General features: G+C 51.2%; 4 protein-coding genes across 4 annotated transcripts; 1 reads left to right on the top strand and 3 right to left on the bottom strand.

The window, feature by feature from the left end:
* Positions 1–2,141: 2,141 nt before the first annotated feature.
* K460DRAFT_376188 (ARM repeat-containing protein) lies at positions 2,142–5,113 on the top strand (the record flags this gene model as incomplete). Its single annotated transcript, XM_040934851.1, has 5 exons — positions 2,142–2,153; positions 2,208–2,358; positions 2,416–4,115; positions 4,163–4,828; positions 4,883–5,113. 5 exons carry the CDS (start codon positions 2,142–2,144, stop codon positions 5,111–5,113), a joined length of 2,760 nt encoding a protein of 919 aa, XP_040787082.1.
* A 623-nt stretch (positions 5,114–5,736) lies between these two features.
* K460DRAFT_281809 (uncharacterized protein) lies at positions 5,737–6,150 on the bottom strand (the record flags this gene model as incomplete). The annotated part of the gene is made up of 1 exon (XM_040928521.1): positions 5,737–6,150. A coding segment is annotated over one exon (414 nt), but the record flags the coding sequence as incomplete, so codon positions are not given.
* A 2,352-nt stretch (positions 6,151–8,502) lies between these two features.
* K460DRAFT_354429 (uncharacterized protein) lies at positions 8,503–10,173 on the bottom strand (the record flags this gene model as incomplete). The annotated part of the gene is made up of 2 exons (XM_040931788.1): positions 8,503–10,059; positions 10,111–10,173. The coding sequence occupies 2 exons, from the start codon at positions 10,171–10,173 to the stop codon at positions 8,503–8,505; spliced, it is 1,620 nt and encodes a 539-aa protein (XP_040787080.1).
* Positions 10,174–11,125: 952 nt separating this feature from the next.
* K460DRAFT_93216 (PR-1-like protein) lies at positions 11,126–12,601 on the bottom strand. The gene is made up of 2 exons (XM_040938818.1): positions 12,525–12,601; positions 11,126–12,393 (listed from the first exon to the last, which is right to left on the bottom strand). The coding sequence occupies exon 2, from the start codon at positions 12,305–12,307 to the stop codon at positions 11,288–11,290; it is 1,020 nt and encodes a 339-aa protein (XP_040787079.1). The 5' UTR covers positions 12,308–12,393; positions 12,525–12,601; the 3' UTR covers positions 11,126–11,287.
* Between the last annotated feature and the right edge of the window lie 543 nt (positions 12,602–13,144).

Below are 13,144 nucleotides of genomic sequence, written 5' to 3'. Positions count from 1 at the left end.
TTATTTAATTTATTTTAGGGCTATTTATATATATATCTATATATTTTATATTTTTTTGGTATATAATATATATAAATATATATAAATAAATTAGTAATTTTTTTATTTTATTTAAATTACTATTTAGTAACTAGTAATTACTAATTATTACTATTTAGTAATTACTAAATAGTAATTACTATTTTTTTTTAGTAATTACTAATTAGTAATTTACTAATTTTAGTATTTAGTAATTACTAAATAGTAATTACTAAGTAAGAACTATTTAGTAAATTAGCCCTACCCTGCCACAACCGCACAGCATCTACCACTACTAGCCATGAGCGGTGGAAATGCAAGACATGGTGTGCTCACTGCGAGCCATGCCTGCTGCATAATAGAAAAGCAACTCATGCGGGGAAGCGTGGCTGGCTCCCCATTATCCCGATGAAAAGTGAAAGCTCACCACATACTATAGTAGCAGCCGTTTGCCTTTGCAGTGCGCCAGCGAAGCACAGCGTCGAGCACAAAGTGGAGACACAGAAGTCTTTTGCTGGTAGCCCGGCTCCGAGGTGCGGTAGGAGGCGTTATATTGCAGGGAGCAGCATCGTCAGAGCGAGCCGCAATCCATGAGTGTGAGGATGCAGGTCACGAGCTAGAGAAGGGCTTGGATTCAGCGACCAAGTGCGACGTTGAGCATCCGTGGGTCTAAAATAAAAGGCCCTGTTTGTACTCCCCAAGCGGTGGTTAGCTTGGCTGATGAGTTGATAGAGCTTGCTTCCGTGGTTGACCTGTCGAAGCGGTCCACAACGGCAACATGTGGTAGCCGTGGGTTGGCTCGTAAACTATGGCTCAGCAGAGGCATCGACGAGTAAGCCACCCACCCTGTGGAGAGCTTTGGGCTGGCATGTTCAAGGGGCCAGACGAGGATGAGGAGAACGGCGGCATGCGGGCAGGGCCTTGGTGAAACACGCCTCGCTTGTACATAATCCTGAGCATCCTCCCGTCCATGCGAGGGCAAGCTGTCTCACGTCGACTAATAACTCTGGCCCATTACGACGTCGCGTCCCAGAGATCGCCCGGATTGCGTTGCCGCATCGATCCCATCATCCTTGGTCGCCCTTGGTTGGCACAGCGAGTCGTGGTAGTAGTGGTAGCAGAGAAGCAACAAAATCCACCATATCCACCATATTTGAGCGTCCACGTCTTCTGCCATTAACAACAAGAGAACGACAAGACGACAAGACCAGACTCAAGACTCGCTTGTCGACGGCAAGCACCGCCAGTTAGCGTCCTTTCCCCAGCGTAGGAGCGGACTTTAGCTGCCGATCGCCATCCTCGCCGCCGCCGGGGGCCTGGAGCATATTCACACCCATTTGACGTCTTCGCTCCCCCACAGCTACTACTACTGCTGCTGCTACTGCTACTCCCTCTACCCTCCCAATCTTCTTCACCACGACTCAAGTCCCAACCACTCGCGCTCAGTCCACGCGCTACCACGGTTCCTCTCTCTCACTCTCGCGCTCTACCACCCACAGATCGTGCCGCCCTCCCCTCCCCGGCCGGCAGTGCAGCATATAAACAACCCACTGCCCCGTCGCTGCATTCCGCAACAATCGTCCCCACCGCGCCGCCCTTGCTTCCCCGCTGGAGATACGATTTCTACCCTGATGCGTTCCCCGCCTGGCGCGCAAGACCATCGCTTCGAGTTTAGCATGCACAGTGGTTAGGACAACCTACCTCCCACCTTACACAGACCCAAGGGCGCTCGCGAACCTGCACATACATATCAACCCGCGCGCCCTCCCTCACGGGCAACACCCACGCAGCACACTCCCTTTGCTCGCCGTCGCGTCCACTGTACACACATTCTTCGTATATTCTCTTCATAGTCCCTCACTACTTGGGCTGTAATTCTAGTAGGCAAGTACGGCGCAACCCCGCACCGTGCCCTCTCGACTGCTGCTTGTCCTCATTGCTGACGCCTGAGCCCAGTCCTCCGCCATTCCCGCACCCATAAGCCACTCCGCCCTACTTTACTCTACTACGCTGCTCTTTACCGGAACTCTCGTCGCCGCCTAGTCCCCGTGCTTCAATAACACCACACTCGACTCGTGTAGATGGACTCTGCGTCCAGTGTTCTCAGTCGTAATATGGTAGCCATGGCAAGCAATGTGCGTTCCCACTTCCCAACACAGCACTACACACTCGCTGACAAACGCCTTCAGACGCGATCGCGCGACTTCACAGGTGGCGTCTCGCTCAACGGTGCCGACACCGAACGCTCGTCACACTCTTCGCCGTGGGGAAAGAACATATGGAACAGCAATCCCCTCTTTGGATTTGGCTCAGCCGCCAGAGAGGGTTCGCGGCCAAGAGGTACGCAGTGGGAGCAAAGAACTGGGTGTTCCTTTGCCAGCACTGACACGTGCACAGAAAATGACTCGTTCGCTGGTGCCACCTCAGACCTCACTGAAGGCAAGACTGGCTCCGGCTCTCTCGTTGCCGACTCTGAAACCGAATGGAGGCCAAATCGCCCGTCTTGGGGAGACAATTCCTCCAAAAGTATACCGCATGTCAGGAGTTCTGGCGTATCACCAGCACGCAAGCGATCCATTGCACAAGCGCAAACGTCGCAGCAATACGCCGATAACTCTCCCTCCACTTTCTTCCCAGTCGCAAGGGCATCCGCAGTAGGCCAAATCCCAGCCTCGAACCCCGCAAAACCACACCTCGATCCTACCTCGATGAACTTCACCTCGTCGCGCCAAATCGAGTCGCTAAACACAGGATTCTCAAACTTTGGCTTCGGCCAGCCAGAGGCCAGCCTACAGCGCCCTGATACTGGTGTTACATCATGGCCAGATGGTGCGTCAGTGCACTCCCCCAGCGACGATCGCCGAAGTGTAACAAACTCCGAGTATTTCGCCCCGTCCAGTGGTGCACCCTCCCGGAGCGGAAGTTTGCCGCCATCGAGGCATGGAGCGGAACCAGCCCAGTACAATCAATCCGTAGACGCCTTCTCCCGATTTCCGCCAGCTCCCTCACGACAAGCATCGTCCTTTTCCATTGCCAACGGTCGCTCCTTCCAGGAACGTAGCGGTTCGATACAAAGCGAGTCATATCAAACGCTAAATCGACTGGCCCTCGAGCAGGACCAAGATGCGCGCATGGCAGCTCATAGGTCTTCTATTAGTGGCAACGGTTATCCTTCCTCTTTCACTCCCGGACAAGACTCCAATGTGCCACGCGACAGCTACCCAGACCCACAGCTTCCTGTGAGGGCGGATGATACCAACTACAGAACCGCAGGATCATACACGCCTGACCATTACGGAAACGGCCAAGCCAGTGACCCCAGTGTTCAGTTCCGATCGTTCCAATTCGACAATAGCCGTAGTGCGCCGAATGGAACTGGTGTCCGCCAAAGCCCATTCTACTCTCACATCAACACACCACCCGCGTATGATCGCCTTAACCCCGATCGCAGCGAGCAAACCCTGTCTCACCCCAACAATATTGCGCAACTGCAGAACAAATTGGTCGGCTATCAAATCCAGCAGGAACAGCGCAACTTCATTCCTCCAAGCCAGTTCCACCAGCAACAATTTCAGCATCTCTTGCCAGCAAACCAGCTGCGACATCCTTATGGTTACCAATTCGCCATTCCCAACGGTATGCAATTAACCGCAATACCTCCCCATATGGCCATGGGACAAATGTCACCCATGATGCCCGTCCAGCAACCACCGCGAGCCCCTCGAGAACAGCAAATCAGCGATGGTTTAGGCACCATGAGCATAGAATTGCAGAACTTCAAGAGGGAACAGAAGCAAAGTAAGCGCTGGGAATTGCCTGATATCTACACACATGTGGTTGAATTCGCCGGAGATCAGCACGGATCTCGATTCATCCAGCAGAAACTTGAAACGGCCAACAGCGAAGTCAAAGACCGCATCTTCCAGGAACTGCAAAGCGATGCCCTACCATTGATGCAGGATGTCTTTGGCAACTACGTCATCCAGAAGTTCTTCGAGCATGGTGATCAAACGCAGAAGAAGATTCTTGCTGGTAAGATGAAGGGGCATGTACTGGCATTGGCGAACCAAATGTACGCTTGCCGTGTAGTGCAAAAGGTACGTCCTATATTTTTCCTACTTTGTGCATGTGCTAACTGTGCTAGGCTCTCGAACATGTCCTCACTGATCAACAAGCTGCCATGGTGAGGGAACTCGAAAAGGATGTCCTCAAGACGGTCAAAGATCAGAACGGCAATCACGTCATCCAGAAGGTCATTGACCGAGTGCCCACGGAGCACATCCAGAATATCGTTGAGGCATTCAGAGGCAACGTCGGCGTGTTGTCGGTTAATTCCTACGGCTGCCGTGTGATACAAAGATTACTCGAAAAAGTCCAGGAGCCTCAGCGAAGATTCATTCTGACCGAACTCCACGCGGAGGGACCGAAACTTATCACAGACTCGTACGGTAACTACGTCACCCAGCATGTGATTGAGCATGGCTTACCCGAGGATCGCGCCAAGATCGTTGCCCTGATTCAGGCACAGTTTCTCATGTTCTCCAAGCATAAGTTCGCTAGCAATGTGGTTGAACGGTGCTTGGTATGTGGTGATGATGAGCAGCGCCGTCAGCTTGTCACCACTGTCATTGCCAAGAACGAGCGCGGCGAGACAAACATCCTGAACCTACTCAAGGATGGTTACGGCAACTACGTGGTCCAGAAGCTGCTAGAGACCCTCGGCCGCGACGATTATGATACCTTTGTCGTTGCCCTAAAGCCTGAGCTAGAGAAGGCGAAGAAGATCATCTCGGGCAAACAGATTATTTCAGTAAGTCTTGCGTCATTCTTTTCACACGCCTTCAAATATTGATTGCTGCTTTAGGTCGAGAAGAAGATGTATCGGTACGACCGCATCGACTCTCCTACAATGCCCCGCGACGACGCACCGCCTACTCCAGGTCTTACCAGCTCTACACAGTCACCACAAAGCAGCTGCCTCCCCAGCACGAGCACGTCCACCATCGACGAACCTGTACACACCGCGACACCGGCTGGGAAACCGGACCTTGCTCCCACTACTGGCGGGATCGATATCAAGGAGCACGCCTCCTAAACCACGCGCACGATCTTCATACATATCCATTTGTCATCCGACGTCGCACTCGTTCCACTCACTCTACATATATCTGTATCAGATCGACCCTCGAAGCCATTTCGCTCGATTTTGCTCTTGAATCCAGGGTCGGCAACACATCTGCATTTTACTGTTCATATACCATACTTTTGTTGATCCTTGATTATTATTATTATTTCATAGCAGGCCGATGGCGCTTTCCTGTGTGTGTGTCTTACATTAGCATCAGGTAACCATACCATTTTGCACAAAAAGAAAAGATTCCGGAGTCAAATGAGGAAATGTCATTACTGGACTTGGACATTGCTTAGGCAACCATATACATTTACGAAACTGGCGTCGGGACGGGATGGGAAGGGGAGCCATAGATGGGAATCTCGCTTGATAGGATACCATGGAGGGCGCGCGTAGATGTACGGTTAGGGAGAGGGAGAATGAAATCATTATTTATATGCTTATTATCTGATTCCGCTTCGTTTGCTTCTCGGGAATGTGTGATGTTAGGAGTACCATAGTCGACTACTTACCGTGGCCTGAATTTACCTATGTGAACTCTCATCTCGTTTCTTTTCTTCAGACATGCTAATGCCGCCTAACTTGCCTCAAATTTGTGGCGCTCTTGCCTGAGGGGCGAGTATAGGAGACTCTCCGGCGTAACGCGCCGATAGGTCCCGTGACGCTGGTACAGCAACTACTTGGGATGGTTTATAACCGCCTCCAGGCGTCACTGTTGTTTCTCCCCTGACATAGTAGTAGTTTGGCCCTAGATGTCTATTTTCATCCAAGCTGCCAGGGGACGTGAACTTGGTGGCGCTTGGGCTGAAGGCGAGCACTTGAATCGGGGACTTCTTCGCGGCGAGATAACGCATCATTTCAGTGGCAACCTGGCCATGGCGCCACTGGCGCTTTTGGTCATCTTCTTCGCAGTTCCAGGGCTCGCGGCTGAAGAATGGCGCGTGGGTTAGCCGTAAGACGCGCAACTTGGGGAGCGTGGTGATCATGTCCTGCACAAGGTTAGCATTGTTGGTGGGAATTCACGATATACATGGGACTTACTAACGATTCGGCAAGCTGCGCGCCCTCCGTTGTGCGTTCGTATGATGGAAATATGGAGAAGGGCTCCAGCGTACCCTACCCGGAAAGATTGCTAAAGTCGACAAACAGAGAGAGACCCAGCTCCTCGAGGTTTGGGCACACTTGAACCAGCTCATTCAACTCGTCGAGAGTATACAGGTGAGATCCGTCGTTGGTGAATGTATCGGCCCAGTGATGAAGGAAATCGACAAGCAGGCACCGCAAGGACGTTCCGCAGTGAGTGAGGTCCTCTACCTTCAAACGGTCACCGCTTCGTATCGAGAGGAACAGCGTTTCCAAATGCTGTGTGAACTTGAGTACCGCTCCAAGCGACTCGAGCCATGGGCTGTGTAGCTGATTCTGCCATATGGAAAGCGTTTTAATGCCTGTCTTGTCCGAAATAGAGAGCTCGGTAGCCAATTGTTTGAGGAAGCCTCCGAGACCTGAGCATTTGTGAATGCTCAATTCCAGGAGATAATAGAGCTTGAGCCACTGCCCAAGCGGTTTAGGGGTGGGCGGCAGGTCAAGCGCTTCTAGTTCTAGGCTCTGAAGGTCCAGTTGTGCAGTATTTTGCGATGCACTGCAAAACTGGAGGCGGTCTTCATGATCACCACGCTCTGAGCCCCCAATTCGCAGATGTCGTAGCGACGACGTGTGACGAGACCAGGCTCCATAACCCATGTCGTTTGGTTTGGGGCATACTGACAGATGGGTCAGGCTTTTTAGGTTGTTCGCAAGAAACTGGTCGCTCGGGACACTGTGCGCCAAGGTTGGGGCCGAGAGCTTGAGTAGTTTCGTTTGACTCTTGATGAGAAGACCAAGTGTGCGACAGTCCAACTCATCATAACTCACGAATTCTCTCAAAGAATCCCGTGGAAGAGCACACACGAGTTGAGTCAGTCGAAGCGCCACTGTACTGCTCAAAAGTCCTCGAGTCATGATAGTCAGGACCTTGACATTATCGAGGATACCGCCTCGTGGCGACTCAACGAGTGCGTCAAAAGTGCGACTGCCCTGGTCGCGAAGATTGGTCTCGAAGTCTTCCCAGAGTACTGAGTTGGCGACATTTCCCCACTGCTTGTTGGTGAGACAGAGGCGCTTCAGTGTGTCAACAGGGAGCTGGATATAGTCAGCAATCATTCTAGGCCGTATCTGATGGAATAAACATACCAGGGCGCAGATCATTCTTTTCAGTTCTGGTGGTACTGCTTGTGTGTGGTTGCGTTTGTCTGTAAGAGGCTCTATTGTCGTCGAAATTCCCTCATACCGTCTGTGTTTGTTGGATGAGACCATTTGCGTTGAGGGTTAAAATACATTTGATATATCTGGGACAATATTGTTAGTAGAAGGAAGAAAAGCAATCAACGTTATTCTGTTTGGCTCTACCCTTGGTAGCTTCCAGCATGACAGTTGCAAATTCAAATAGAACTGAGGCACTTGAGGTATATTTGACTTTGTATAATGAAAAAAAAATTGTACTTACAAGTCAAGGGCTGGTGGTGCCCAATATACTCTGTGTTCTGTGCTCTTTTGATACCGTTGACCGAGTTGAGGGTGGTTGGTCAGGTGTAATGATTGAGAGAGGTCATAAGAGAGTGTGAGGAGGATTATATGCAAAGCAGTGGTTGGGGCGTAATCGCACGTGGTCCTAGGTAGCGCTCAATACATAGATTTCACATTTCCCTCTTCGCGATAAAAGTCCCTATAGTGAAACCCGCTTACTTTTGTATACCGGACTGTCTACCTATAATTTTCTTACTTTCCTTAATACTTTGCAAAGAGCTCTGGGGCAAGCTTTGCTGTCTATAGGCAACATATTCCAAAGTTTTTCGGGATGTAAGGATCAAGGTCACTGGGCAAGTTGCTGTTTCACAGTTTGTACCTTTGCTACCAAACGGCAGCCTATAATCATCCCCTAATCACACCTTTATACTTTTTGGTGTACTTACCAATTGACTTTACAACATCCTTCAAGTCCGAACACGGTGTTTTTGGATTTATCTAGTACGAAGAAATGGTATGTGTCACGCAAAAAGCTACCTGCTTCGAGAAAAGGATGGAGGGGGGAAGTGGAGAGAGGTTAGCGCGATAGCCAATTATGTACGAGGTGAAACTCTAAGGGAAACTACTCATAAGCGGATTGTAGCTCTCTGTAACCGTCTAAAATCATGCGTCCACAGTTCTGTCCTCCACCTTAAGGATATAATCAGTCCGAGATTCTGACTATCTACCCATAACATGTAGTGACTCTCTGCGTGTAGGCTGTTTATATTCGACTACCAATACGGTTCTTTTTAGAACATCTGAGTCACCTCATGGAATGGTTCGACTTTGCCGAACTGCGCTCTAGACATTGGAAGCGCCACAGCTCCCATGTAATTCGGATCATCACTAGTCACTTTCCCCTTCCTAAAATAGAAGTTCGGCCAGGTCGATTCCCCATTGACGGTGGCCGCAGAGCGAGGGGACCCGTAACCTGATGGTTTGAACACAACGTATCGTATCGGCGAGCCATGTGCAGCCATGAAGGTAAAAGTCTCGGATGCTATGCGCTCGTGGCGGAACATACGCACGCGCGCATTAGTTTGGAAGCGCATGTATGTCGAGTGAGTGAGGCAGAGGGTGCGCAGCTTTGAGAGTCGAGCTAGGTGTACCTGAGATAGCATGAGCGTGAACTCGGTACCGATATGAACGGGCGTAGTGCTTACCAGTGCTTGCGCCATCTGCCTTCCTTCAGGAGTAGTGCTGGAAGAGAGGGAAATGCCGACCGCCTGCGAGATGGACCACTCCCTAAAATCGATGTTTGCAACACCGACGCCGAGTACCTCAAGGTTGGGACACGTATTGACAAGCTGCGCCAATTCGCTAATGGCATATTTGGTGTCCGTATGCATGGATCCTGCCCCTCGACCCTTTGAGAACCCAAGTAAGAGGTATTGTAGGGACGTCCCATTAGACTTGAGACATGATACAGCAAGAGGAATTTCACTTTCGGCGTCGACAACGATACCCTTTAGGCTTGAGACAGAGTTCAATAGTTCTTCTACAGATTCCATGCCCTTCTCGTGTCTTCTGCTAAAGACTTTGAGAGCAGAGGGCTCTGTGCTTTTCGCCATTTGCTGAGCCACAAGGGAAAGGAGCGGTGACGAGTTCTCACAGGAATCGATAGAAAGTTCCTGCAGTGACGGCAGGTGTAAACACATGACGATGTGTGATGGTGTCTCCGGAAGTCGAACATTCACTAGGTATAGCTGTCGAAGCTTAAGGTTCGGCGCCGGTGCTAGTGATGCCCAGCCATTGAAGGCTAATTTGGCCTGTAATAAGGAGACTGATCCTATGATCTTTAGTCCCCTCAACGCTACCAGATCCGGTAGCCATTTGGCGTATCCATCCTCCTCGTGTCCAGTAGCGTATATGCCCAGCGTCACCAATCGCGCAAGGCTCCCGTTAACATATTCTTTGCTAGGTGGGCCACTAGGTAGTCCAAGGTGTTGTATTGGCACACGAAGGGACCATAACCGAGTTTGAGTCCGTAAAAGTAGCCCCACAGTGCTCATTTCCAGAGGCACTCGACTGCTGAATATCATTAAGGAGTTGCGTGGTAGAACGCACAGGAGTTGTAAAAGCTTCAAATCTGCATCGTCGACCACGGTACCACTCGCCGGATGGTCAATGTTCAGGACTCTCACATTATCCAGGAAACCGTTGGCACGGGAGGTTAGAAGTGCGTCAAACTTGCGCTGTTCAGTCTCGGCAAAGCTAGTCGTAAATTCATGATACAGTAGCGAGGCTGCTACATCGCCCCATTGCTTATTGACAAGGCGGACATCTTTGAGCTTCGCAAGTGGTAACTACTGCAAAGCCAGCAGGAAAAAGTCAAAGATTGAGACGTTGAGATTTACGAGAGCGCAGACTGCATGCTTTAATTCTGGAGACAACTCAAGTGAGCTATTGTAGAGGGCCATCGGATCACGACACGCAGGCTCGCAAGCCGTATTATGATGGGGTGGCGCAGTGGGAAGAAAAGAGAGAAGTAGGATTGCAATCCTCGCCTAGAGCCCTCTACATAACGTAGAAACGGTGTTTGCAATAAGGGACGGAAGTGGAGAGCGGGCTTTATAGTGGATAGATAGTTTCCTCGTGACTTCATCAGACTGCATACATGCACGTCGCCGTAGTGCAGGTTACGACGGATAGTGGCAGGGACTAAAAGAAGCAAACACCAAACCAAACCGGGTCTCAAAACCAGTGACCAACAAATCACGTTAGATACGACCTGAGAATCCAAAGCATCAAGATTTTGTAGACCAACCTTGCACTCAAAGTACTTTCACAGAACCAGCGATAGTTCAACTAGGGCGTAGGCGCTTTGGAAATCCTCTTAGACCAACCGTGTAATGCTGAAGCCGAGAAAAAGTGGGCTTGCAGCGGGACGCCATGGGCCCACCGCCCGCCTCCATGTTTAGCTGCATATCCGGAGCATTTCGCGTAGCCAATCCCGGACTATACGACGTATATCCACGGATGGAAATCGATAAGTAGCCGTGGATCAGCCCCTGAGACGACCTATCTCATGGACTTCCATATTCTCTGACGTTGGCGGAGGATGACAGTGACGACGTGCAATGCGCTGCGCCTAGATTGTATAGCGCAATCGGGGGCGCTGAAGAATGGACAAAGCCCAGCCACCCTCGCACACTACTCACCTTATATACCACGTCTTACCCTCCCTCTCATTTCTTCGTCATTGCAGTGAGACATCACAATTGGCAACGAGTAGTTCATGAATATGACCGTTTGATATTGGGCTACGTGAGAAACATCCTCGGTGCTCGTTGAACCGAGGTGTGCACAACCAAGTATCCCGTGAAAGCATTTGACGCCTAGCTGACCCAACCTGGATCGATGCAGACGCAGAACACAGACCCTATGATGGTGTTGAAGAATCGAAAAAGGACCTCTACCCATGCAAGCAGTCTGGCTGACCTGCATTTCGACATCCGTACAAACAGAAACGACAGTAATCCATGCTGTCACGAAGAAGATAACACGGCCAAAAGTCTTGAGCTCGAAAGACGCCTAATCCGCCCAGCCGCCTAAGTTGGTAGTGGAGATGGGAGCGGCCACGTTTGCCGCGTAACCGCCACCAACGTTGCCTGCAGGAGCGTAGTTGCAGACGGTGTACTTGTTCAACGACGACGACTGGCCTCCAACCATCATGTTGCTGCCGCAATCTATGGAGACGCAGCCGACCTTGGTGGTGCCCTTCCAGACCAGCTGGGTCAGATGACCGACGCTATGAAAGACGTTGTCGGGAACGTTCTTCTGGCCAAAGTACGGCATCATTGGCTCGAGCTCGCCCTTATACCAGCTCTCCGTGATACCGGCAGTGACATTGAAAGCCGTTCCAGAAACGGTGAAGAGGTTCTGACCTTGGCCAGCGCCACTGGGGATATAGTGCTCAAAGGTGCACTTCTGGGCAGCGATGCGAGCATTCGTCTCGCAGTCGGCGTCCCAGGTCAGCGGCTTCGCATCGTGGTTGGCACGAGCAGCATTGTGGTGATACAGCACCGCAGCCTGGTAGTCGGCTCCAGAGGAGAGGTAGGCCTGGTCTTTTCCAGACACATGGTTGCTAGAGGGAGTAGCAGGCGCAGAAGTCGGGGTCGCGTTAGAAACAGGAGTGGGAGTTGCGCTAGAAACAGGCGCCGGGGCTGTGGAGCTGCTTGGTTCTGGTTCTGGTTCTGGCTGCGGCTCAGGAGAAGGAGAAGGAGAAGGAGAAGGAGTCGGAGTCGAGGAAGAGACGAGTTCGAAGGATGTTGGCTCAGGTGCAGGAGTTGTGGTAGGCTCTGGATCGGGGGTAGAAGTTGGCGGCAGCGGTGAAGCGCTGGACACCTCAGTGGACGTCGGCTCTTGCGAAGCGGTCGTGGAAGTGCAGAGCGATGTCGAAGCTGGCTCAGTGAACGGCTCGGTGACGAAGATGGTGAGAGTCGTGACTACCACGTCGGTTTCTGTGACAACATGACCCTTCCTGCGATGGGGTTGGGGCCTAGCCAGGACGCCTAGGGCCAGAGCAGAGGCGAAAAGAATGGAAGAACGCATCGTAGGCAATTGAAAAGAGCCTGGAGTTGTCGACGGTTGTAATGTGGTTGGGATCTCGGATCACCGTTGGTACAAGTTTGGAACGACTGTACACTTGGTCAGGACTGATCGTAGGCTACCAGGCATAGAAGTATGCAGCGGCATTGATTTATACTCGGCCGCCATATTGCCACTATACGGGGTGCTGTGAGTGTGAAGAGAAGAGTGGTCGGCCTACCTGACTATTTCCTCGGTACTGTGAACTGGTGGAGTGCGACCTGGGCGCACAGCTGAGACAAACGAGCGTGTAGTTGGACAAAGAAGGTAAAGAGCGTGGTCCTGTTCAGACAAGGCTGCACAAGGAGGGAAAAGAAGAGAGCAGAGGAAAGAATGTGGGCTGGTGATCAAGCGATGGAGAGCAGCGAGGGCGGGGCGAGGCGGAGAGGATATGCCATGAGGCTAAGATTACGCGAAACGAATTAGATGAAGCAGGAGCGTCTGTTGCCCGAAAGGACGCACGGGACGGCGATACACTGCGGACATTCATTCACCGCCAGCAGGGCCAATCTCAGCGTCTGGAATAAACTTGGTTGACGCATCGTACAGGGTAGGTTGTTGAGGGTAAGATGGATGGACGTGGTACAAAGGGCTCCCCGTTTGTTTCGAGTGAACAACGCATAGTAGTGGCCATTCACGGTGAGTGAGTGAGTGACTTCAGTGCGGCAAGACGTGGTGGTTGCAATGCCTATTTCCAAGCCTTCGTCTTCTGCTTCTGCTTCACAAGACAGATGACCTTCACTTGTGGAAATGTAATAGTCATCACTGGCATTCTGGAGCAATCGTGTGGGGGCAACAGAG

This window comes from Cucurbitaria berberidis (assembly GCF_010015615.1).
Source record: "Cucurbitaria berberidis CBS 394.84 unplaced genomic scaffold K460scaffold_3, whole genome shotgun sequence".
Classification (NCBI taxonomy): Eukaryota; Fungi; Ascomycota; class Dothideomycetes; order Pleosporales; family Cucurbitariaceae; genus Cucurbitaria; species Cucurbitaria berberidis.
Note: the sequence above shows the minus strand (reverse complement) of the source record. Positions and strands in the feature narration are given on the sequence as shown.